General features: G+C 37.0%; 1 protein-coding gene and 1 non-coding gene across 3 annotated transcripts; both read left to right on the plus strand.

The window, feature by feature from the left end:
• Positions 1-1,370: 1,370 nt before the first annotated feature.
• On the plus strand, positions 1,371-25,479 carry LEMD1 (LEM domain containing 1). Of its 2 annotated transcripts, none has more exons than XM_026715618.2 (8): positions 1,371-1,419; positions 10,633-10,806; positions 12,065-12,184; positions 12,799-12,872; positions 17,053-17,139; positions 17,871-17,966; positions 24,249-24,307; positions 25,167-25,479. In XM_026715618.2, exons 2-8 carry the CDS (start codon positions 10,650-10,652, stop codon positions 25,369-25,371), a joined length of 798 nt encoding a protein of 265 aa, XP_026571403.2. In that variant the 5' UTR covers positions 1,371-1,419; positions 10,633-10,649; the 3' UTR covers positions 25,372-25,479. The 2 variants fall into 2 exon arrangements, with proteins under 2 accessions (XP_026571403.2, XP_026571401.2); XM_026715616.2 differs by lacking the exon at positions 1,371-1,419 and adding an exon at positions 1,890-2,015.
• On the plus strand, positions 1,666-1,737 carry TRNAW-CCA (transfer RNA tryptophan (anticodon CCA)). The gene has a single exon. It is a non-coding gene; the product is annotated as a tRNA-Trp (tRNA).
• Positions 25,480-25,675: the final 196 nt, after the last annotated feature.

Below are 25,675 nucleotides of genomic sequence, written 5' to 3' on the forward strand. Positions count from 1 at the left end.
CCTGCATAGAAGATGCAAAGGTGATAGAATACAACTGACATGGGCATGAAGATCATCCTGTTGGACCTGGTTGCTATATTTGATTGTGTGAAATGACATTTGTTGATCCAAAAAGCAGACCCTTCATCTATGGGAAAATGCTAGGAAGAAGAAGCCTCTTTGCTGGTTTAAAAATTAGACCAGAATATCTGGAAGCAGCAGACAGGACAAGGCTGCATCCTTTTGTCTTATTACATTTATCTCTTTCCTATCAAAATGACAATCCTCCCAAAGGATTCATCATATCATACAACCAACCAAACAAAAATACATTATTTTTTAACAGGGTCATTGAGGGTAACAATCCTATGGAATGGAAAGGAAGGAGCACAAATTACAAGATTTATGTGGAAGTTGTTATCTTCCTTCCTCTCTCTTCAAAATGCTCTTGCCTAATGAAGATTATAAAATTGGAGGGAAGCATCTAGTTTGCTTTTATTGAACTGTAACAAACCAAAGTAGGCTCATGTAGTATTGCCATTAGTCTATAGCAAGGGTCTTCAAACTTGGCAACAAAGGCATAGTTTAATAATGAACTAAAATGCTTATCCGAAAATACGAATAGGAATTCATGTGCTGGATATGAACTGCATGTTATGTCCAGTACATTTAGTGGATACATATCCATCATGGCATTTTCTTTTGCAGTAAGTAATGTAAATGAGCTCTTTTTGTTGAAGAGCAAAAAAAAAAAAAAATCTTATATCTATGTGGTTGCTAAGAGTTGATAATGTTTTGATGGCACATAATCAAATCAATTTCCAGATAGATTCCAATCCCCCTTGATCCATACTCTGCTGGCTAGGGTAGATGCAACCTAAAATCCAGCAATCTGTGGGTCACAGATTTTCTTATTTTATTTATATCCCATCTTTACTATTTTGTATAAACATCAAGGCAGCAAACTTATCTAATATTCCCTCCTCCTATTTCCCCACAACAACCCTGTGAGGTGAATTAAGCTGGAAGTGGAGCCTTCTTTGTCAACAGCATGCCACAATTTGGCGAAAGACACTTATACTTCAAGCAGTTGACCACAAGGACTGTTACCTATTACTATTACCATAATAAACCCGGTAGAAGAATTTGGAGGGGAGGATGGTAGAACAAGCTAGGTATGATGTCCTGAAGGAATGCGACTTTATTGTTGCACTGAAAATTGTTTATAACCTCCTTTTCGAAGTCTGAACCTTAACGCACCTCTCTAAACTTCTAGGGATCCTGAATAAAAACAAAAAGATGTCTCCCGTCTCCCACTCTGCAGCGGCAAATGGTAGCGCCCACCATTACTTCTCTTACCTCACTTTTTTTTCCCAGCGGGAGGCGTGGCCTGCCCGTTGATTGACTGGGTAGTGTCCGACAACGGACTAAGAGTTGGGGGTGAGTGGCATATTCAGGGATTATTTCTGTACCCTCAGAATGGATAAAGCGAAGTTAAACTTGTAGTTTACCTTTTCACAGAGTAAATTCAGTGGTAGAAATAAAGGGAAAACAAAGTATCTTTAATGGTATTTAAATGTGGAACAACGCAGGCGCATGCGTGGAGAAAGGAAACAAACAAATAAAAAAAAAAACCCGGACCAGCCGATCAGTCTCTTGGATGTTTGCTTCCAGCTTGAGCCGCAAGACCTCGTGGCGCAACGGTAGCGCGTCTGACTCCAGATCAGAAGGCTGCGTGTTCGAATCACGTCGGGGTCATGGCATCCCTTTCTAAAAAAGGGATTTGTTTTACCCTAAATACAGGCGGTATCACTTTTCCCGGTGCTCGTAGGTTCTCTCGGGTCGTTTGTGGATTGCAACAAGGGGAAGAACGCTAACACGTGGGAAGGACTGAAGTCAAGAAATACGTAATAAAGGTGTTGTTGGGGTCACCGGGAGGCGGCTCATTGTCCCGATAAAGCACGATGAATGTAATTGAAATAATGGAAAATAGAAGATCAAACGGGAAATCCTGGAAGGAAAAATAAACAAATAAGGTACAGTTGCCCCTCTTCAAAAAGGAGGACAAAGGAGGCGAAATCTTAATAAAATAGAGCAGGAAAATGCACACGTTTACTGTTGAAGGCCGTTTATAAGTATTTTGAAAGATTACAGTAGTTTGGTGAATGTTCTCCAGGAGCACAATGAAAAAAGCACTTTAACTTTAAATCTATTGTGATTAGGGTTGTTCTGAAGAAAACTTTTAATAGTAAAACAGGTGGCAGAGTGGGAAGTGGGTAAGAAAATTAAATAACAGTCTATCTGTTAATGGTTAATAAAATGAAACCCAATGACCCTGAGCAGTTTAAAGGCTTCCCACATTAGAGGATGTAGGGATAGTTTGGGGAGCCAATAAATCCTTCAGTTGCCACATTAACAAACCAGGGAAAACTGGGAATTAATCCCATGGTCTGCTAGGCAATAGTCCAGCAAATCAGGAGCGCCTTAATCTGACACCCCATTGCCCTGAGGATGCCCTCCAAAAAAGTGTTCACGCATCTTAAATAATCTTAAAGCAATATTGAGTATAAAAGAAAAAAAAAAAATAAATGCAGTGTATTCCACTGAAATGAAATATAAGTCTTGTTGGTTCTTAATAGTTTATGTGCATCTTTACAAAACTGTTTACCAGTATTGGATATATATTGAATTAACACAGCTGAGCATTTCTGTGGCTATTATGCATGGCAACATCTGACTTCTATATGACACGTAGAGACTTATAGATTCCCATGTTAGGCTTCCACTACAGTTTGAGTCAGATAAAAACACTGAAAATCATTTTTAAAATCAGTAAGCAAAAACAGTATTACATTTCAGATTAAATAATATTGTGAGTTTCCAGCATTTCAATCAAAGTTCTCTAAAATTTCATCATAAAATCATAGTATAAAATTTTGGCACCACAATCTAAGGCGTGCAAGTTGGTGGTGTGGCTTGTCAACTGATAACAGTGAATTTCGGTCTGTCCCCTGACTGTTTTTTACCACCTCCTCCCATAGATCACCAGTTTCTTGGGGAGGCGGGAATGAATGGAAGACTAAACTGAACCCAGAACATCTGACTTGCAAATGACAGGGGTGTCCCTTTCAAAGATGTGATTGATATACATGGGGATGTTTCAGAAAATGTTATGGGTAAGAAAGAAAAAGTGAGATGTGATTACCAATTTTGGTAGCAATGTGTCACATCCAACTGTCAGGTATATTATAGTTTCCATGTGTGATTCCTCCAGTGTAAATTGTGTACTGTATCTTTTCCTTTAGAATTTGGATTTTTTTCCCTGTTTTTAACTGCCAATGAAATATGCCACTTTATTTGATGTCTGTGTTTTTGTGAATGTTCACAGAGCTGACAAAATGAAATTCAACATAGAAAAAAGTAAAGTCCTACATGTAGGCAAGAAAAACCAAAAGTACACATATAAACTGGGTGAAGCCAGGCTCAATAGCAGTAACTGTGAGAGGGATCTTGGGAGTCCTAGTGGATAATCAATTAAATATGAGTCATCAGTGTGCGGCAGCAGCCCAAAAAGCCAATGCAATCCTAGGCTGCATTAACAGAAGGATTGAATCAAGATCATGTAGTACTGTAATACTGCTCTATAAAGCCTTAGTAAGGCCACAGCTAGCATACTGCATCCAGTTTTGGTCACCACACTATAAAAAAGATGTTGAGACTCTAGAAAGAGTGCAGAGAAGATCAACTAAAATGATTAAGGGCCTGGAGGCTAAAACATATGAAGAACGGTTACAAGAACATGGCTAGTCTAGTGAAGAGAAGGACCAGAGGTGAAATAATAGCAGTTTCCAACTTTTAAGGGGCTGTCACAGAAAACAGGGGGACAAGACAACCTATTTTCCAAAGCACCAATGGCCAAATAAGAAACAATGAATGGAAACTGATCAAGGAGAAATTTAACCTAGAAATAAGGAGAAATTTCCTGAAAGAACAATTAACCAATGGAACAACTTGCCCTCATCACTGGAGGCTTTTTAGAAGAGACTGAACAGGGGACGGAGCTGGCGTCCCAGCGGTTGGACAGGCGATCTTGATTCTCCAAGATCACCATTGATATCTCAGCTGCTGGTCGGTCCCCATGGACCTAAACCATCCCATAGAGACGGTGATTGACAAGGGCATGTCCTGTTGATCCCAGGAACATCGCAAAGTTCCTGGTTGATCCAGGAAAAGCCCTTTTTGCCAGCAGCGAAGATGCAGCCTTCCAAGCTGCTGAAGCTGGGACAGCTCCGGAACGGAAGAGACTGGAAGAAAGTGTGTCAGCTTGGTGAGATGAACTTTTACTTATTATTTCTTGGAGAGAACACCTTGAAAAAATGAAAGTGGACTAAAAGTGAAGAGGAAAGAGATTAATTGTCAAAGTGAAAGTTTTGTTCTTTTCCCCCCTCCCTTTTTATTGGAATTTTGAATTTGGCAAAGCTGTTTTACTTTAAGCTGGACTGGTACTTTTTAATCTTTTTATTTCTGTTTGTATTTCTCTTTTTTTAACAATCCTTTTGAAAATTATTTTTTGATTAAGACTCTTCTGCTTGACTTAAGATTTATTTTTCTGCCTCTTAAAAGGGGGGTGGTGGTGGAGATTTTACTTTTTTTTTTCTTTTAGTTCCTGGTTGTAGATTGAGGAGGGGCAAGTGAAAGTGAAGGAAAGTAAGTAGCACTGCCACCCAAAGGCTTGGATACATTGTTTCTTTTTTCTCTCACTAGTTTGTGTTACAATCAAGGACTCTGAGCTGTGTATTGGAAAAGATAGAGATGAGCATGGCAGTTTGTTTATTCAGGTACTCATTTCTGAACAGATAGCTGGAGTTTGGAGTTGAAGTTGAAAGAAAGAAGATTGAAGTGACCTTGAAAAACTCTGAGTTGACTTATCAAAGAGCCTTGGATATTTGGCGGCAGAGGCTTGTTTTATATTAGAATTGCTTTTTACCTTTTGCCTCCCTTTCTACCCCCCACCACCACCACCACTAGTTGGCCTTTTTTTTTCTCTTTAATTGGATTTTGTCTTTTTAAACCAGGAATTACAATGTAAACCTTTTATTTTGGCTTCCTTTTTGTTTATTAAGAGGAACATATAGAATATTTTTCTTTTTGCCTTTTTATTTTTTACATCTACCATTGCAAATAATTGGATTAAGGTATACAAGTGTCTGAAGAGTTTCTTTTTCCTTTTTTCCTTTGGAGTGGCAACTGTTTGCCTTCATTTTTTTCCTTTTTCCTCTTTCTTTTCTTTTTTCTTTTCTCTCTCTCTTTCTTTACAGATAAGCATTACAAGATGAGTAGAAAGACAACAGCCCCAGCTTCTTCGATACCAACTCCCTCACTATCTGGAGGACAATGATCTATACAGACACTATTACAACAGGAAAAAGAGAAAGAGAAAGAGAAAGAGAAGGAAGTGACATTACAGATGATCATGCAAGGAATTCAGAAAATTGAGCAAAAAATTGAAAAGACAGATGAAAAAAGTGGAAAATATTCAACAGATGATGATGAAATATGAAGTCAGATTTTAAAATATTGAAGAAGATATACAAAGAGATAAGACAATTGGAGACATTGATATTCAATTGAGTGATGTTGAGAAGGGCAGATGTGAACCATTAGGATGGGAAATAGATAAATCAGAATTTGATCTAAGATGTCAAAATATAGAAGGAAAAGGTGAAAACCTTGCTGAAATATTGGCAGAAGTACTGGAAATAACCAAAGAAAAGATGATGGATGGGATGGATGAAGTGTTTCGTGTCTATACAAGATATGCAACAAGGAACAGTCTACCAAGAAAAGTTCACATTAGATTTACTAAGAAGGTTATTAAGACATAGATACTCCAGGTAGTGAGAGATAAAACACTAAAATATAAAGACAAAGAAATTGTGGTGCTGAAACAGATACCAAGAAGAGTAAGAGAGATGAGAAAAGAATATTTATTCTTGACTAAGGAGTTACTTAAAAGAGGAGTAAACTATAGATGGTTGATGCCAGAAGGCCTTTTGTTCACTTGGCAGGAACAAAGACACAGAATTGACACAGTTGGAAAAGCTGAGCTATTCTACTTAGAATACTTTAGAGAAAAGGAGGAAGAAGAAAGAAAAGAGTCACCAACTGAATTCCAAGAGGAGTGTATAGCAGTAATTGAAAAAGAAAAAGAAGGTGCAGTAGGTGGTGAGCCCAGAGAACAACGAGAATTGAGATCTACTAGGGCAATAAAACCCTCTTATAAAGCTTAATATGGATGAAAGAAAACTGATTACGATTAACATAAATGGACTTAATTCGGCTATTAAAAGAAGGAAAGTATTTCACAAATTAGATAAATTAAAATTAGATATAATCTGCTTACAAGAGGTATATATTAAAAAGCAACATGAATATATACTAAAACAAGGAAAATTAGGGAAATTATTTACATTGCTGGCACAATCGAAAAAAAGAAGTATGGCATATATTAAAGAAACAATTTTGGCAGAACTAATTTATACAGATGATGATGGAAGGATTTTGATGGTGGAGATAATGGATAACAGCATTAAAACACCTTTAATTGCAATTTATGCCCCAAATGATAAACAAGAAGAATTCTATAGGAAATTACATACAAAAATAATTGATTTGGACTATGTTAATATCTTTATGATGGGTGATTTTAATGGAATAATTAATGACCTGGACTTATTGGACTATAAAACACAGAAAACAACAAACAAAGTTAGAAAGATACTACCAAAATCATTCCTTCGAATAACAGAAGAATTTAATTTAAAAGATGCATGGAGAGAGAGAAATGCGGAAAGTAAGCAATATACTTCCTATTCAAAAAGACACACATCCTGGTCTAGAATAGATATGATATGGATATCAGCAGAATTATTGACTAATGTACGACAGATTGAAATAGAAACAAGCACATGGGCAGATCATAATCCAGTATCAGTTATTTGGAAGGGATACAAGAGGAGATCTAGATGGACTCTAAATAATATGATTCTGAAAGAAAAAGACTTTAAACAGAAAATAGAGAACTTGTTTTCTTCTTCAAAGAAAATAGAAAAGAGGATACATCTTTACAGAATCTCTGGAACACGATGAAGGCCTACACAAGAGGCTTGATAATAGATTATACTAGGAGAAGAAACAGAAAACAGAAAAAGACATTTAAGACATTAGAGGATGACTATAAAAGACTGGAAAAAGACTTACAGAAGTCCCCACAAAAAAATAAAATGGATATAATTAAACATAACATGGGACTAATGGAAAAAGAGGAATTAGCACAAAAAATTAAAAGTGCAAAACAGAATTACTTTGAAGATACAAATAAACCAGGCAGATGGCTAGCTTATAAATTGAGAAAGGAAAGAGAAGCAAGAAGAATTAGCCAACTGATAAATAAAGAAGGACAGGTATGTTATGGAAATGATGAGAAGAAAAAATTTATACAAGATTACTATGGAAAACTATACTTTCAAGAGAATATTCAAGAAAAAAAATCAAGCAATATCTTCAGAAAGCGAACTTACCTCAGATACCCAAAAATATTGAAACAATGTTAGAAGGAAGTATAACAATGATGGAACTAACAGAAGCCTTAAAAAAACAGAATACTGGGAAAGTTCCAAGTCCAAATGGGTTGCCAGCGGAATTCTATAAGACTTTTCAGGAAATATTGAATTTTCATCTTCTAGAAGTTATGAATGAAGTTATGTTAAAGAAAAGGATACCAAAAACATGGTTGGAAGCATACATTACACTTATACCGAAGGAAGGTACAGACCTGCAGCAAGTTAAAAATTATAGACCTATATCTTTATTGAACTCAGACTATAAAATATTTGCTTCAATTTTGGCAGAAAGACTAAAAAGATACTTATATAATTTTATTCATACTGATCAAAATGGATTTCTGCCAAAGAGACAAATCAAAGACAACGTGAGAATCATTTTGGATACTCTGGAATATTATGAAGCACGTCCCGAGAAGCAAATGGCCTTGATGTTTTTAGATGCTCAAAAAGCCTTTGACAATGTAAGTTGGCAATTTATTTTCCTGCAACTGATACAAATGGGCTTTGGTAAGAAATGTATCCAAGCCATTGAAACAATATATCATGAACAATCTGCAAAGGTGATGGTGAATGGAGAATTAACAGAATCCATAGATATAAGAAAAGGGACAAGGCAAGGCTGTGCATTATTGCCTCTGCTGTTTATGTTAACATTGGAAATGTTGAACAGGAATATCAGAGAAGAAAAAGAAATAAAAGGAATGAAAATTGCAAGCTTTTGCAGATGATCTGGTATTTATATTAGAAGACCCAATGGAAACAACACCCAAATTAATAGAAAAAATAGAAGAATATGGAAAAGTAGTGGCTTTGAGAATAAATAAAAACCAAACAAAGACATTAACAAAGAATATGTTAATGAGACAAAAGAAAGAGTTGGAAGAAACTTTAAAAATACAGGTCATGAACAAGGTTAAATACTTAGGGATTTATATTACACAAGGATGCAGTACCCTGAAGGAAGAAAACTATGTTAAACTCAAACAGCAGATTGTGACAGACTTGATGAAATGGGGAAAGTTGCAACTATCATTGATTGGGAGAATATCCACAATTAAGATGAATATATTGCCTAGAGTTTTATATCTATTCCAGAAGTTATTCCTATTTGATTAGGAAAGTAATTCCTACTCAATTAGGGAAAGAGTTTTTTGAAGATTTAAATAGAATTGTGTTGAAATGTATTTGGCAGGGTAAAAAAGCAAGAATAAAATTAAAGCTGTTACAAGATGCAAGAATAAGAGGATTTGCTTTGCCCAGTTGGGAGCTGTATTACCAGGCGACAAGTTTGATGTGGGTAAAGGAATGGATAACGCTAAGGAACAGTAGATTACTGACTTTAGAAGGTCATGACTTGCTGCTGGGATGGCATGCCTTTCTCTGGTATAAGGGAACTAAAACACGGGTATTTTAGAAGACATATTCGTGAGGCACTGTTTTTGAGTTGGGAGAAGATTAAAAGACAATATTACTTAAAAATTCCAACATGGATATCAACGATTGAAGCTTTTTCTTATCCAATAATATATAAAAAGGAATAAACAGTTAGATATGGGGAGTTATTGAATGAAAAGAGTGAATTTAAATCTATGCAAACGTTGCAAGAACAAGGTGTAAAAATGAATTGGTTTTCTTATTTGCAAATACAATCTAGGTTTGATAAAGACTCCAAGGCAGAAGGTATTTATGATAAGTTGACTGACTTAGATAAAATTTTGATGGGTACTGATGAAAAGGTAATTTAAAAACTTTATGGACATCTATTAGAATTTAAATTGGAGGAGGAGCAAGTTAAACAATGATTGCTTAGGGGAAAAAAATTGGATATGGGTTTGATTTGGAAAAATGGCAAAAATTGTGGTCTCAAAATTATAAAATGACAATTCAACTGCATATAAAAAAAATTCGTATAATTTGTATAAGATGTTTTACAGGTGGCACCTACCCCCGACAAGACTTGTGAGAATGTTTAAGAATAAATCGGATAAATGCTGGAAATGTCATCAGATACCTGGTTCATATTACCATATGTGGTGGACATGTTCAGATGCAAAGAAATATTGGACTAAAATCCACACGGTTGGAAAAAATGATAAAACAACATATAGATTTTAAACCAGAGATCTTTTTATTGGGAGTCATACCAGACATATACAATAAAGAACTGAAATATTTGATTGTAAATGTTTTAACAGTGGCTAGAATTGTATTTGCGAAGAACTGGAAAAATGACAAAATACCTATGTAGGAGGAAGTTATCAAAAAAATTATGGACTGCTGAAATGAGTAAACTGACATTTGAAATTAGATAACAAGAAGATAAGCAATTTTATATGATACGGGATTTGTTTTATCAATGGCTGGATAAAAAGGCATGGTAATATAATAGACTAGATAATTTTGTGCTAGAAATCTAATAGATTGATATAAAACATAATATAGATATATATAACCACTGGTTGAAAGTATAACATAAATTTTAAGATAAAACTTGGAACATCTCATATAAAATGATGGAATAAATAGTTTGGTCATGGATGATTAATAACTGATAAATAAATAAACATATACAATGTGAAGACTGATATAAATTGTGAGAAAATAACTACAAAAGTATAGCACAAAAGATACATAACCAACTGACATACTGTATGTATATAAAATGGAAGAGGATTTTATGTTTTTATGTTTTTGTATGTGCATGTTTGTGTTTAAAAATAAACTTTATTTTTAAAAAAAGAGACTGAACAGCCACTTATCAGAAATGCTTGAGTAGGGGTTGGACTAGATGACCTACAAAGCCCTTCCAACTCTCTTATTCTAAGTCATTCTGATCAACATTGTAATACTGTAGTGTTCATTTGATAATACTAATACATCATTTTGAAATCATTTCAAAATTGACAGGAATCCAGGTGCATTAGTTAAGTAATATGTGTTTATTAAATACAAGAGCAATTAATGAATATTTTTTTCAAAGCATTGAAAGAAAACAAATTCTTAACCAGAATTATGCTTTCTTTCGTAGGCCCACTATTTGGAGACATGGAGAATGTTACTGTAGATGTGCTTATAAAAAACAAGGAACAAGACACAGAAGGAGGACAAAGTGTGAAAGAAGAAGTTGATATTAAAAGTCTGACTGACACTGAACTATGGAAACAGCTTTGCTCATATGGAGTTAACCCTGGGCCAATATTACGTATGTATCAGATGCATGATGATCTTGGGAGATATAAAAGAAAGCTGACTCACTACTTACTACTATAACAAAGAGTTGGTATTTCTACTAGCATTTCCCCACCATTACCACCGCTGCTTAACTTGCAGGAAATGGTTCTTTAAACACATCCAGCTTTGAGGAAAGCTCATTTTGATAAGGGAATGGAAATGCATCTGCTTGGCTATTCCTACTTTTTTGTGACTATATGACACAACAGCAGAAGCAGAATGTGTTTATACTTTAATTTACATTCAGGTATATATTCTGTCTTATCTTGTGGGCTCTGACTATTCTTCTGCATTCTTCGCTTCAAATTTTTCAAATCATGAATGTTGTTTAATTTACTCTTAGTTAAAAAATAAGGACTTTTAGGTCCAAACTAGGCATTCTGAAATGATAAGCATTTACTAAATCCCTAGATTTGTAATATGGTAGTACTTTTTCTGTTCTTCAATCAGAAGGATTCTGTTCTTCTACTAATATTTTTCAGCATTTTTATGATGAATGATTTAGCTGAAGGGTAGAATGAATCCTTATTCAGTTTCCACATGACATTACACAGGAAACACTTCAAAGAGAGGAGTACAATTCAAAATGGATATAAAAGTAGCAAAAAGAGATTGTTTCTCATTTTTTGTATTGTTTCTGAATTTAGGTAAAAACAAATTGCATAATTGCAGGATGAGAGGCACCTGGATTAGTGGAGATAGATGTGAATAGCATTTCAAAGTTGACTAGCTTTTGACAGGCCTTTTATAAGGGTATTATAGATAAATTGGATTCAGTCAATACATGTCATCAGATATAGTGAGATAAGTCCAGTGGATATTTGAAGTTGATGGTTATTTAGCCTACAGAAGAGACAACCAAGGTGGGAACATGATAGTATTCTTCAAGTATTTGAAGAATGCTTAACATAGCAGGTATACTATAATGCTGGACTTGGCACACAGAGATTCAGGTTCAAATTCCCAGTCAGTCATGTAATAACACAGTAGGCAGTTTTAAAATAGGCATTCTCTTTCATCCCAACTTATCTCATAGGATTGTAGGAATAAAATATGGCCTCACATATAAACTGCCTTGAGCTTCCAGAGAAGAAAGTGACGTATAAGTGTGAGACACCCTCTATGATTATCAGATGCTTTGAATATTTAAAATTTGCATTCAGTTATATAATATAAAATAGATTTTAAAAAAATCACAGCAAAGAATCCAGTTGGTTTATTTGTTTTAGCTTCCACAAGAACTGTTTATGAAAACAAGCTTCAGCAATTGATGACGCAATGCCCAGGAGCAGCAGCTGGAGAGAAGAGCCGAAAGGTGGATTGTGAAAGGGAAAATGTTGGAGCAAAAGGTAATGGCTAATGATCATTCGTTGAATGGAATGTTGCTCACTCTGTGTATGAATATAATGATTACTTAGTCTTTGCTACTATCAACAGATAAAATTAACATTAATTGGCTTTATTCATGTCTAGAGTAAGGTAATTTAAGGCCCATTGATTTCAGAGAATATAGCGAGTGAATTATTTTGTACAGCAAACAATTTATGTCTGATGCATAAAGTAGCATGCTTATTGACATTGCTTTGTTCACATCCAAGAAACTTTTTTCAAAAAAATAAAAATAAAAAACAAATCACCATGTGAAACCCTATAATCTTATATTTCAGCTGGAAGCTCTTTTCATAGAAATGCATGGTCCAGTTGCAGGGCAGAATTAATCATACAGATAATATTTGAACAAACGTTAGGAGACGGTCCAATTCTCACTGTGTCTGGAGTAGTCTATTTCGTGAAATGTCAAAATTAATGGCTTTCTTTCACATATAACTGTGAATTATGATCCAAATTTATGCAAATGAATCCTAGCTAATATTGATCAGTTTTAAATATAATGACAAATAAACAAAGCTGCTTCTGAAATAGATAACGGGAGAATTGCTGAAAAGATCTTATTCTACCCTAGTACCACCTGCAGAAGTCGCTCTTCAGAACAGCAACTTCAGAGTATCAGCAGAATGTGCCTGTAGTTCTGATAATGTAAGTTACACCAGTCATGGAAATCTTGTGTCTACAGATAAATGCAAGCAATTACAGGTGAATATAAACTGATGTACTTTGTGTCAGACTGCTGACAAGTGAAGCAATTACTTCATTCACATAATTAGAAAGTATTTCAGTGGATTCTGTTAATGCATTAGGGCCTCAGGAGAACTGGAGCAAAATAGACTATAGTATTCAGGTATTAAAGAATGAGCCAATTTTATAAGATAAAAATGCATCTCAGAAGGAATTATTACTGGAAAAGTGGAAAAACTCCATATATGTTAAAGAAATTAGGGAAAAAAAACAAGCAAAACTATCTTCCACTGTATCATTTTATGCTCTGTTTAAGAAATGCTAATCATGTATGTTAAATGTTGATAGATCCACAGTCTTCTCACTATCTTGTTTCAGTCCCAATAGACCTTTTGTTTTTTCCTTTTGATTCTAGCTCCAGGTTTAGTGGTTTTGCAAACTCATCCCCAGACAATATTCATAGTACTGTACCATTTCCAGACAACTTAATGGTTTAACTGGTCCCTGAGGATTTCTATATAAGTCCTCTCAAGCTTGTGATGTTATAGACTAATAAGGAGATATTCTTTCAGGAGTATTCCAAATAGTTCGTGAGGTGAAAAAATGCTTTGCTTTCAAGTTCGTAAATTCTTTTCCCCTTTCTCTTCTTCCTCCACCTCCATTCTTGGGGCTCACCAGGAGTGGGATTCAGTTTTTTTAATAACCGGTTCTGTGGGCATGGCTTAGTTGGTGGGCATGGCTTGGTAGTCATGTGACTGGGTGGGTGTGGCCAGCTCAACATCACTCATGCCAAGGGGCACTTCTCCTCTCCTGGCCTCTCATGACAGTGGGGATGCAGCAACGGTCATAAGAGTGAACAATGGTCATAAGTCACTTTTTTCAGTGCCATTGTAACTTTGAATGGTCACTAAATGAACTGTTGTAAGCCAAGGATTACCTATACAAAAATACAAAAATATTCTTTGCTTGCAAAAAGCTGCCCTAAATACCAATCATTAGATTAAAAATACCTGCAAGCCAGAGTTACAAATCAGGCAGGGTGCCAGAGCACCTTGAGGAATTAAAATAGTTAAAATGCAATGATAACTATCAGCAGCCAACTCTTGCTCATAAAGTGAAACGCTTTAGCAGAGAGGTCATTTAAGCTCTCCAGAAAGAGCACACCCGGGAGAAGCAATCCTTAGAACCATTTGCACCACTTAAAGATACCAGCTGGTCTCACTCATCTCACAAGATATCCTAAGGAAATCATCCAGATTTAAAGAAAGATCAAATGCCCCTACAAAGACAGTAAAAAAAATCAGTGCCAAGCTTGCATCCTGCCTCTTGGAAGTATACCCCCAAAGGACAGTGCCAGATTAGTACTAAAGCAGTGAGGAAAATCCCCTCACCAGATAGAAAAAGAAACCATAAGGCAGGAAAAAATTCAAACACAATACAAATAATTAAATTACAACAGTAGCTGTTGTTTGTTGAAGCTGAATAGGGAGAACTATCCCATCAATAAACACAGAATTAACCTTCACCAAAAACCAGTTTTAGACCAAAACTCAGAAAGAGTATGTAAACTCATGTTTGAATGTCAATCCTTCTATAGCTAGTCAAGAAGCCTTGCTGAATGTCACTCATCTTGGTTCCCTGTAACTAAAAGCTTTGCTTCATGATTCAGTTATTTCTTCAAAGTGCTGATTGTCCAGGGAAGTATTTCCTCCCAACAGCAGTGTAAAAATCTTAAAACAACCCTTCCCCTTTAAGAAAGCCTCAGAAACTCCGGAGACAGGAAGTCTAGGAGTTCTGGCAAGAATGTAATAAGGGTGGAAAAAAACAAAAGGAGATTGCTTCTAACTACTGGTTCTCCGAACTGCTTAGAAAGTTAACAAATGGTTCTAATAGAACTGGACAGAACCGGTAGAATCCCACCCCTGGGGCTCACTTTCCAATCAAATGACCACAGTTTGAGTGGGTTGCATCAGACCACACTGAGGATACAGTACTGAGCTGCCCCAGTTTAAATTGTAACAATTGCTCCAACACAGGAGACATCTAGATAGACCAGTGTTTCTCAACCTTGGTGAATTTAAGTTATGCGGATTTCAACTCCCAGAATTCCCTAGTCAGTACTGGGAATAATCTGGGAATTGAAGTCCACATATCTTAAAGTTGCCAAGATTTAAAAACACCGCTCTACAGCAGTACTGTAGCATTTTGGAAACTACTGTGATGTCTGCTTGTTGACTTGGTCTACCTCGAAGGGATGACAGCATTCCAACTGATCAACAAATGAGCTGTATTGTGGGAATATTATTTTGGTCTTTCTGTTTCCCTGGCTAATTGTGAGAAAGACACTTTAAGTCTTTTCTTTCCCCGTGGATCCTTTCCACAGATCCTTTGCGTTTCTCCTTTCCATCTACAATTGCTACAGCTCACACAGAATGCAACTGCAGCTCTGGCATAAGCTGCACTGGTTGCCAGTCTCCTTCTAGGTCGAATTCAAGGTGTTGGTTATCACCTTTAAAACCCTTTATAGTATAAGTACAGGATATCTCAGGAACTGTCTCACTTCAATGGGATTGGATCTCTCATTCTGGTAGAAGGAGTGTACTGTGGACCCCATTGGTCTAGGAACTCCAGCTGGCAGGGTCCAGGAAAAGGGGCTTTTCTGCTTGACTCCCACCCTCTAGAACAGGGGTAGGGAAACTTGGCTCTTTTATCACTTATGGACTTCAACTCCCAGAATTCCTGAGTGAGCCATAAAAGGTTCCCCATGCCCGGCCTCCTGGTTTTTCAGTTGTGTGGGAAATCAATTTTTGATTTGAATGGGACTATTTAATATATGTCCTACGTTTGTATATTAAACAGTCCCATTCAAGTCAAAAATTGATTTCCCTACAACTGAAAAACCAGGAGGCCAGGGATAGGGAAACTTTTATGGCTCACTCAGGAATTCTGGGAGTTGAAGTCCATAAGTGATAAAAGAGCCAAGTTTCCCTACCCCTGCTCTAGAACATCATTCCCTTCAAGCTGAGGTCCATCCCCACCTTTTTGACTTTCTGTAAGAGCTTCAAGATGTGGCTCTGCCAACTGGCCTGGAGCCTCAATGGGGAGGTCTTCAATGGGTTAAATAGAAGATTTCATCTCTACCCCATAGTATTCTGCTTTTTTTGCATTTATTTATTGGATTTTTATCCAGCGTTATTATTTTAACTTATTTAATTTCTGCTTATTTAATGTCTAGTGTTTTTATGATGTTTGTAAACCGCCCAGAATCTCTTGACAACAGGATGTGAGGAATATAAACTAAAGAAATAAATCCCAATTTTCTCAAGATTAGAAAATAAATGAAGACTTTTTGCTAAGGAAACGGAGGCTTCATTCTTATCCATCCAGCAGGAGGAACCTGAAAGTTTGTGCACATAATTTCTAATTCAACAATTAGCTCTGCATGTGATCTTTAGCACCAAAAGATTGTTTTGTTCTTGCTATTAACTGGCAAATAAATTCCTTCTTAACAATGATAGGGATCACTTCAGGAGAATAACCTGCCCCAGAGAATCATCTATCTTGAGCATTGAATGGTAGCTGTCTGATTTCATGTTTTCAGCCATTACATTACACCTATCAGAATCTAGACCAATGCAGGCTTTGGGAAAAGTGTTGAACTTTAACAATTTATTCTTGTGACTTCAGCCCATATCAAATGTGTTAGCGCACAAGAGTCCAAACTGTATCCCTTAGAGGCCATAAAAAAGAAGCTATTTATCTGTAATGGATGCTTTTTAAGTGAACGTTGTAGATCACTTTTTAAAGCCCCTCCTTTATAGCGAAAACAAAGAAATGTTTCATCTTCCAAGAATTACTCCTATGTCTAAATAAGTGGGGAATGAGGGAGGTAGAGCATGGTCCATCTCTCAAAATGTGCTCTTAAGACATCCTTCTTTGGGGTTGTAGCACTAAATATACTTTTTGAATTGTGTGGGTAAGCATAGAACCCTTGTGTGCGACTGTATTAGTTAAAATTACTAGTTAAACACATGATTTTTATAGCCTGCTGACATTTAAAAACTTGTACTGTCCTATCACCATACACCTTATACAAGTCTTACCTTTTGCAACCTCAGTTATGCTTTCTCTTCTACCTTAGAAAGAACCTTTAGATGAAATAACAGAACGCCAGAAGAAACTCTTGTCTCCTGATTCTGAGCACAGTTTAGCCAAAATAGTAGCAGAAGTAAGTACTGTAACTGCTTGTTCAGGTTCCCAATAATGTAATGTGTCTTCTGATACATACCTTACCATCTGTGCCATTTTTTCCAAAAACTGAGAAGCTAGTGTATTTAAAAGAAACTGCCACCCTCAAGTAGAATTTTATTTCCAGTAGTGCCAAAAGAAACCAAGTTGACTCCGAATGAATTTTGCGATGGGAGAAAGTGGGTGGCTTGGTACTTTATTTGGAAGATATCAAACTAACAGAAAACAATCGAACAAAAATGAGCTGGCCCTATCTAGAATGGCAGTGATTTTGTGAAATGGTCCATAATATGCACTCAAAATCCCAGAAAGTGCCTCGGCAGTGCTTCAAAGTCAAAGATAAAAAGACTTTTGGGTGAGTATAGGGCATTTACATTGTACTTGTTGGCAACCACTTAAAGCAGCAAGGGCCTTATAGGTAGCACAGTTGCCTTCTACAGCAGTGGCAGCGGTGGCAGCACGATCCCAGGAAAATACGTATATGTTTAATTTAAAGCCTTGCCGGCAGGTCCTGTGTGAGGGCCTTTGCATCTGCTAAAGCCCCTTTGTTTCCTTCAAATTGAAAAGTCAAATGGCCCTAGTGTTTTTTAAAGCAGGTAAATTTTAATTTGACATGCAGTTGTATTCCCAATATTTCTGAAATTTGATCAGAGACCATGGAAGTACCCTATAGATATGTTTCTTCATTACTAACAACTTGTCCATTAACAGCTCCAAGAGATATTACCAGAAGGTAAAATGGCATCACATCGGTCACAAGGATTAAGGAAGAAAGTTGGCAATAGCTCTGAGACGAGCAAACAAAAGGTACCTTTTGAACACTCTGAAACACAAACTGTTTTTATTAAACATATAATTTGTTAAGGTAGAATTTTGGAACAAAACATAAAAGAAATTATTATTTAGGAATAGCACATAGCTCTAAACAGGTCAAATTATACGTTTCTCTTGGAAATGGCCCAGTTGCTAGAACTTTCTTTGAACTCAACTAGACCAAAACTAAAAAAAATCCTACATCAGCAGGAATGTAACATTCAGATCAAAAGAAGTTAAGGGTACTACTTATCTGATTTATTCACACTTGTCTTGGCATATGATAGCCAATTGTAGCTCCCTGAAATTGAAGATTTTGGACAAAAAAAATGGCATTGAGGAGGCATCATTAAAGTACTTCGTTTTTGAATTACATATAATCTGGGCTACTTTCAGATGGGAGGTTCACTATTCTTTTTCCATCTGAAGCATCCTTAGAGTACTGTCCAGGCTTGCAGTGCAGTAGAAGATATTCTGGACTGTGGGGGAGGAAGCCAACCGGGTTCCCAAAGAGCAAACACAGACAAAGGCAGCAGCCCCCACCTTTTAAGGTTTAATAACAAATTCTGTTCTGAAGGCTGCTTTTCATTAATTAGCTCCGACAAGAAAAAGCCTTGCTAAGTTGTTTGTCAAGGCTGCCAAAAACCCAGAGATAAGAACTAATTTACAAAATTCTTTAAACACAAACTAAGGTATCCATCCACCAGTTGAATTTAAGAGCTTCTTTGCTTTCTGCAAAGAATGCGTTTTCAAACCTGGCTTTTATCCTCTTCAGGGAGGGACCATTACCTTGCAGCCTTACTCCCGAGTCGCCTGTGCTGCTGTAATTGTTCTTTCCTCCGAGTAACCCTTTGTGCACATGCACTTGGCACAGGCTCCTCCGGAACCTCCTCGTCACTGCTGCCAACCTCCGCAATCTCTGAAGGCAGCAGTCCACTCCCTGATGGTCCTGGCCCCTCATCAGAGTCATTGCTCTCCTCAGCCATCTGCACCTCCTGCCAGCTAACCACAACAGAATGACTGCATCTTTTTCCCATTCCCACTCTTCAGAAACACACTATATTGCAATAAGCTGCTCAGATCCAGGTCTATACACCAGTCTTGACAGTGTTTATTTTCCAACTGCCTTTTTCTTTTTCATCACTACTCAAAATATTTTCATACACTTTATCATAAAGATGAGTCTTACAAAGAGCTCTAAAGGTGCTTCAAAACAGAAGGCTCCTGATGCTACTTGTTAAGAAGCTTCTCCATCTCACTTGTGGGGAAAACTATAGAAATGTGGAGAAAACAAAAGACGATTACAAATAGAAGATCACAATACCTACAAACAATTTTCACAAGACAGAGAAACCAGGGATGGGATGCAACTGGTTCTGTGACCGCACGCGCATGCAGCATTCAATAAACACCAATTTGAACCTCTCCAGCTCACCTTCTAGCCTTCCCTGGTAAGTAGAACAGCTGAGGCGTGGTAATCCACTTTGCCGCATGAATCAGCTGAGCTGCAAAAGAAGGAAGTGTAAGACAGGATAGCCCAGGGGCAGGTAGGTAGGGCCAACTTACCGTCATTCATGAGGGTTCACTAAAATGGGTCCAAATCTGCAGCAGCCCACTACTAAGAGAAACCATGTGCTAAGAACTTCTGGAAGCCCTCTTAAACCCTAAATTCTTTTTTAAGCTTACAGGAATGACATAGCTAAGAAAACTTTACAAACCATTCAAACTATTTATGGGTCCCTGATTTTCCTCTATGTTAAACCCATTTATTGTATTGCACTCCTTTCTTCAACAAGGAATTAATAATATTCTAGATGCCTTAAATGTGTTTAAAACAGAGTAAGCCACAGGGAGCTAACCTTTTTAGTTATTCTCTAACATCACTTTAAGTGCTTCATTGTTTTTCCCCCCTGACCTCTTTCTTCTTATAAAAAAGGATAAAAATAGTAACATTGCTGAAGGCTTTATTGGCACAAGAGACTTTAGATCATAAGGAATAAGGATGGCTTTCTTTGAAAAGCATTTTCACTTGAAGAAAGCTTTAAAATATGAGATAAAAGTAATCCTTCTTAATGTAGTTGATAATTTCTGAACTATTAGGCAGAAATGTTTTTTAATACATTTTTCTCTATTGGCTTTTGTAACCATGGATAATGATAAAAGATAAAACCCTGGATGATTAATTCCAACCCACTCCCTCCAAAAAGTGAAAAACTGTGGTTGTATCTAAAGACTTTTGTTCTTTTTATGGTTTCCTTTTTCTATCAGGGAGAAATATGCAGCATGCTTATTTTATAGTGTTAATATAGCATCCTTGAAGATTTTTGATGTCTTTGTAGGAGAGTCTTTTTGTGGGTTGTTGCAGATTAATAGTAAATTGGTTGAAAAGTTTGTACACACAATGACGAATCTGCAGACAGTCAATTCTGTAACTACATTGAGTTAGATCCCAAAGCAGAACAACTCTTATCATGCTGGCTGGGGAATTCTGGGAGTTGAAATCCAGGCATCATGCCAAGGTTGAAAAGATAAACAATAGCAGCTCTCCTAGTAATTTTCTTTCATCAGCCACCAAGGTATTCTAGGCAATCTCTTTGAGGCCTTCATTTCATTGTTTATTTTCTTTTCATGCCTGAGGGCTGCAGTTGGTGTTCATCAAGATTGGCATTTCTATTATGTTATTTGAGGGTAGACAAGTATGTATTTCAAAGCTCAAGCTAGAATTTGGAAAGCTTAGTGAGACAAAATACACTGCTCAAAAAATAAAGGGAACACAAAAATAAGACATCCTAGATCTGAATTAATGAAATATTCTTATTAAATACTTTGTTCATTACATAGTTGAATGTGCTGACAACAAAATCACACAAAAATTATCAATGGAAATCAAATTTAGCAACCCAAGGAGGTCTGGATTTGGAGTTACACTCAAAATTAAAGTGGAAAAAAACACTACAGGCTGATCCAACTTTGATGTAATGTCCTTAAAACAAGTCAAAATGAGGCTCAGTAGTGTGTGTGGCCTCCACGTGCCTGTATGACCTCCCTACAATGCCTGGGCATGCTCCTGATGAGGTGGTGGATGGTTTCCTGAGGGATCTCCTCCCACACCTGGACTAAAGCATCCCCCAACTCCTGGACAGTCTGTGGTGCAACGTGGCGTTGGTGGATGGAGCAAGATGTCCCAGATCTGATGTCCCAGATGTGCTCAATTGGATTCAGGTCTGGGGAACAGGTGGGCCAGTCTATAGCATCAATGCCTTTGTCTTGCAAGGAACTGCTGACACATTCCAGTCACATGAAGTCTAGCATTGTCATGCATTAGGAGGAACCCAGGGCCAACCGCACTAGCATATGGTCTCACAAGGGGTCTGAGGATCTCATCTCGGTACCGAATGGCAGTCAGGCTACCTCTGGACCACATGGAGGGCTGTGTGGCCTCCTAAAGAAGTGCCACCCCACACCATTACTGACCCACTGCCAAACCGGTCATGCTGGAGGATGTTGCAGGCAGCAGAACATTCTCCATGGCGTCTCCAGACCCCGTCATGTCTGTCACATGTGCTCAGTATGAACCTGCTTTCATCTGTGAAGAGCACAGGGTGCCAGTGGCGAATTTGCCAATCTTGGTGTTCTCTGGCAAATGCCAAACGTCCTGCACGGTGTTGGGCTGTAAGCACAACCCCCACCTGTGGACATTGGGCCCTCATACCACCCTCATGGAGTCTCTTTCTGACCGTTTGAGCAGTCACATGCACATTTGTGGCCCGCCGGAGGTCATTTTGCAGGGCTCTGGCAGTGCTCCTCCTATTCCTCCTTGCACAAAGGCAGAGGTAGCAGTCCTGATGCTGGGTTGTTGCCCTCCCACGTCTCCTGATGTACTGGCCTGTCTCCTGCTAGTGCCTCCATGCTCTGGACACCATGCTGACAGACACAGCAAACCTTGCCACAGCTCGCATTGATGTGCCATCCTGGATGAGCTGCACTACCTGAGCCACTTGTGTGGGTTGTAGACTCCGTCTCATGCTACCACTAGAGTGAAAGCACCGCCAGCATTCAAAAGTGACCAAACCATCAGCCAGAAAGCATAGGAACTGAGATGTGGTCTGTGGTCACCACCTGCAGAACCACTCCTTTATTGGGGATGTCTTGCTAACTGCCTGTGCTTTCCACCTGTTGTCTATTCCAATTACACAACAACATGTGAAATTGATTGTCAATCAGTGTTGCTACCTAAGTGGACAGTTTGATTTCACAGAAGTGTGACTGACTTGGAGTTACATTGTGTTGTTTAAGTGTTCCCTTTATTTTTTTGAGCAGTGTAGTATACTGAGAACAAGGTACTCAAGAGCAGGAAGAAAAACATGCATCCAGTAATGAGACAAGATTTAGCTCTGAATCTACATCTAAGGACAAACATTAGATAGTGAGTAAGAGATAGGTCCTTGCTTAAGATGAAAGCAATATATTTCCTCCCAGGGAGCAATATCAGATTTGAAAAGTATAGTGAATTCGTCAGTTGGAATAATGGGTGTTAATCAAGAACTGCATTTTATTGACTGGATATATATTTTGCCTTATCCATGGCAGCTAAGGAACTTTCCTTTCATTCATCTCACAATAATAATCCACTTTGGTAAGTTGGACACTGGGAGGGATTCATCCAAAGTCAATGAATAAGCTCTGTTGTAAATGAGTCTTCCCAATGATGGTCTTGTATTGCCACAGTCTTGGTACTGGGCTTCAAATCATTTTTAGAATATATATTTATTGCCTTTGGTATGTTGGACATGCTTTTTTTTAAAAAGAGGATTATACATCTAAGGTTAATTTATTAGGCAGTTAGCTTCATCAATAAGTTTTGGTTTTCTCTATTACTTTTCTGCATTTTTTACAAATTACTTCATTTTCCCATGGCTTTCTGGCACATGATTAATAAACTGGAGGACAATAAGATTGAGTAATTTTGGACAATCCCTCAATGTACTGCACATATGTATTTTTAAAAATATATATTTTTGTAGTGCCAGGCAAGCAATCAGACTGCTTGACATCATAAAAACCAATCAACATTAAAAATAATTAATAAAACCAAGATGAATACCATAATCATATATCTAAGGATATTTACCTCTTTAGTATGGCTGTATTATTATTATCCTTCTCATCTTTTCTACTATCTTCTCCTTTTGGTAGCTTATGATTATATTACTTTGTTGTTTGTATGTATACGGAGAGCTTTTACACCAGAAACAAATTCCTTGGGTATCCTATCACATTTGGCCAATAAATTTATTCTATTCTATTCTATTCTATTCTATTCTATTCTATTCTATTCTATTCTATTCTATTCTATTCTATTCCTATTCTTATTCCATTCCCCATTCCATTCTCCATTCCATTCTCCATTCCATTCTAATACAAAGGCATTAAAATACTATGTTGACTATTCATTCCTCAGATGCTCCTGGCATGGTCTTAAATAGTTTGCCAAAGGATACAATGGGGATGCTAGCCAGACTTTCGCAGAAGAAATGCTTTATAGGTTAACAGAAGGATTTTGAATTGTACCCAGAAACCTGTTGACCAGCATTGCAGCAACCCTAGAACAAGTATTGCTTAACTATGATGATTTTGATTTGCCTGTCTGTAACTTGTTATATTTTGTACTCATTTCAATTTCTGAGAGTTCTTTAAAGGCTGCCCCATATGAAGCACATTGCTGTAATACAAACTGGTAGTGGTAGATGTATGAGTCTCAACAGCTTTCCCTACAAAGGAAAAGTATGATCATTTCCCAGAATTATCGGATCAAATAATGGCTTTTTGAAGAGAAGATGCATCATTTCTTCTTTCAAGTCCAGTGAAAACACATCTCTCTCAGTGAAGAAAACTGTTTCCCAGATCAGAATTGTCATAATCTCCCACTCTCCAAAATAGCCAGGAGAGTCATGGATTATACCCTGAGAGATCAGATTGGCCCCAATCCTGCTGGCTTTTTGTAAGCATCTGAAAATGTGGTTTTACCATCCATCATGGGAACCTGGAAGTAGAGTGGAATCTATATTGAGTGTGGTTGATCTATGTAAGAATATCCTGGCTATGGATTTTATTGTATGGTTTTTATAGTTGTTTATGTTCTGATTGTTCTCAAATTGTGTTGAAGGAATTGTCAGCTCCCTCAAAGAAGATAGTTCCTCTAGTTTACAAGAAAAAGAATGTGCATTTCATGTTTTTATAATCCCATCAATTCATAAATCCATCATTCTTTTTCAGAAAAGTGATAAACTGCACATTGATTATGGTCATCCCGATGCAAACACCGTAGGAACTAGGTAAAGTTCTTGAGAATTATCTTATCAGTGGAGAAAGCCCAAGAAGTTTTTCAATGTCTTTCCAAGTGTCCTCAGCCATAATGAAGAAAAACTGGTGCTTATTAGGCAACCCCTCCCAAACCCAATATGCAAAAGGTCATAATGAAGAAAAACTAGTGCTTATTAGGCAATCCCTCCCAACAAACTATTTTACTGAAACAAGAACATGATTTCCACAGAAATCAGCTGTAGTTAGTTGCTCTGAAAAGTTGAATATATTAAAAACAATTTGTCTAGTTGGTGATTACAAGCTTCCATATGAATTAAAAGAGAGTGTTAAGAAAAGCTTCAAGGAGTGAATTTATAATACTTTAAACTAAAAGTGAATAAGATAGTGGGAATGACTTTCCAATGAGAAAAAGGCAAATGTAGCTATCGGACAGTTGAGATATTCAATGCTTCAGCAATTAGCTTAACAAAGCAATTGCTAGAAAAAAGGCCATAAATGCTGTTAAAAATAGGACCCAAAACTGTCACTTTGCATGATTTTTTTTCTTTTGTTGTATAGGAGTTCCTGTCACTAACTTGTACCTGTTTATACAAGCCTCATTAAAATTCTGCGGCTCCAGTTTCTTTGTATTATGTGCTGTTATGTTAATTTTCAACCCATTGTGAATTACTGAAATATTAGTTATTTGTATTCTTTCGTAAACATGTTCTGATTTGCAACAGCCGAAGTTCTCTAATATGCCTGTTTTCCAAGTTAGGCAAATACTGACCTAGTCAGACACTACATATCTCAAATAGAAAAATATTAGCATTTTTTCCTTTTGGATTTTAGAAGTATAATCAGCTAATATACTGCCTTTTGTGTTTGTAGTTCTCGAAGAAGAACATTAAGAGAGACTCCTCCTTCACTTAAGAAATGTCCTGAAAACAAACCACAGAAAACATGTGAAAAACCAGCTGAAGTACTTATGCCAATGCGGATAAAGATCGCTGTGTTTTGTGTCTGTGTTTTCCTTCTCTTTGCGTATGTAGCTATGGAAACCAGTCCATTCACAACCTTCTTTAGCAGAAAATGAGTGCGACCCTTCTTGAGAGTTGGGTGGAAGACCAAGGAAGGCAATTTGGTTAGTTGTTTAGGAACAAGTGATTTCAGTAGCTCATTAAACAGCAATTGGGATAATCCAGTTTGTGTGTGTGTGTATTTTAAAGCATTTTTAAAAAATGTTTCTTTAAACTATAAAATGGGGCAGCATTTGATTCTTTACTATTCCTGCCTTAACTGCATAATTTGCAGGGAGATTCTTAATTAGTTTTATGAAAGCATCTCATCTGGTATTTTGTCCCTATTTTAATTTAGAAAGTGAACTGCAGAAATTAAAG

The sequence above is a fragment of the Pseudonaja textilis genome, chromosome 3 (genome assembly GCF_049901715.1).
Source record: "Pseudonaja textilis isolate UNSWEBS1 chromosome 3, rPseTex1.2, whole genome shotgun sequence".
In the NCBI taxonomy this organism is placed as follows: Eukaryota; Metazoa; Chordata; class Lepidosauria; order Squamata; family Elapidae; genus Pseudonaja; species Pseudonaja textilis.

Coding starts and splice junctions, on each gene's coding strand:
- LEMD1 (XM_026715618.2), top strand. CDS start 10,650: ATGGAGAATGTTACTGTAGATGTGCTTATAAAAAACAAGGAACAAGAC. Junction 10,807..12,064: donor TAACCCTGGGCCAATATTAC/GTATGTATCAGA, acceptor TATTTGTTTTAG/CTTCCACAAGAACTGTTTAT. Junction 12,873..17,052: donor GTGCCTGTAGTTCTGATAAT/GTAAGTTACACC, acceptor CTTCTACCTTAG/AAAGAACCTTTAGATGAAAT.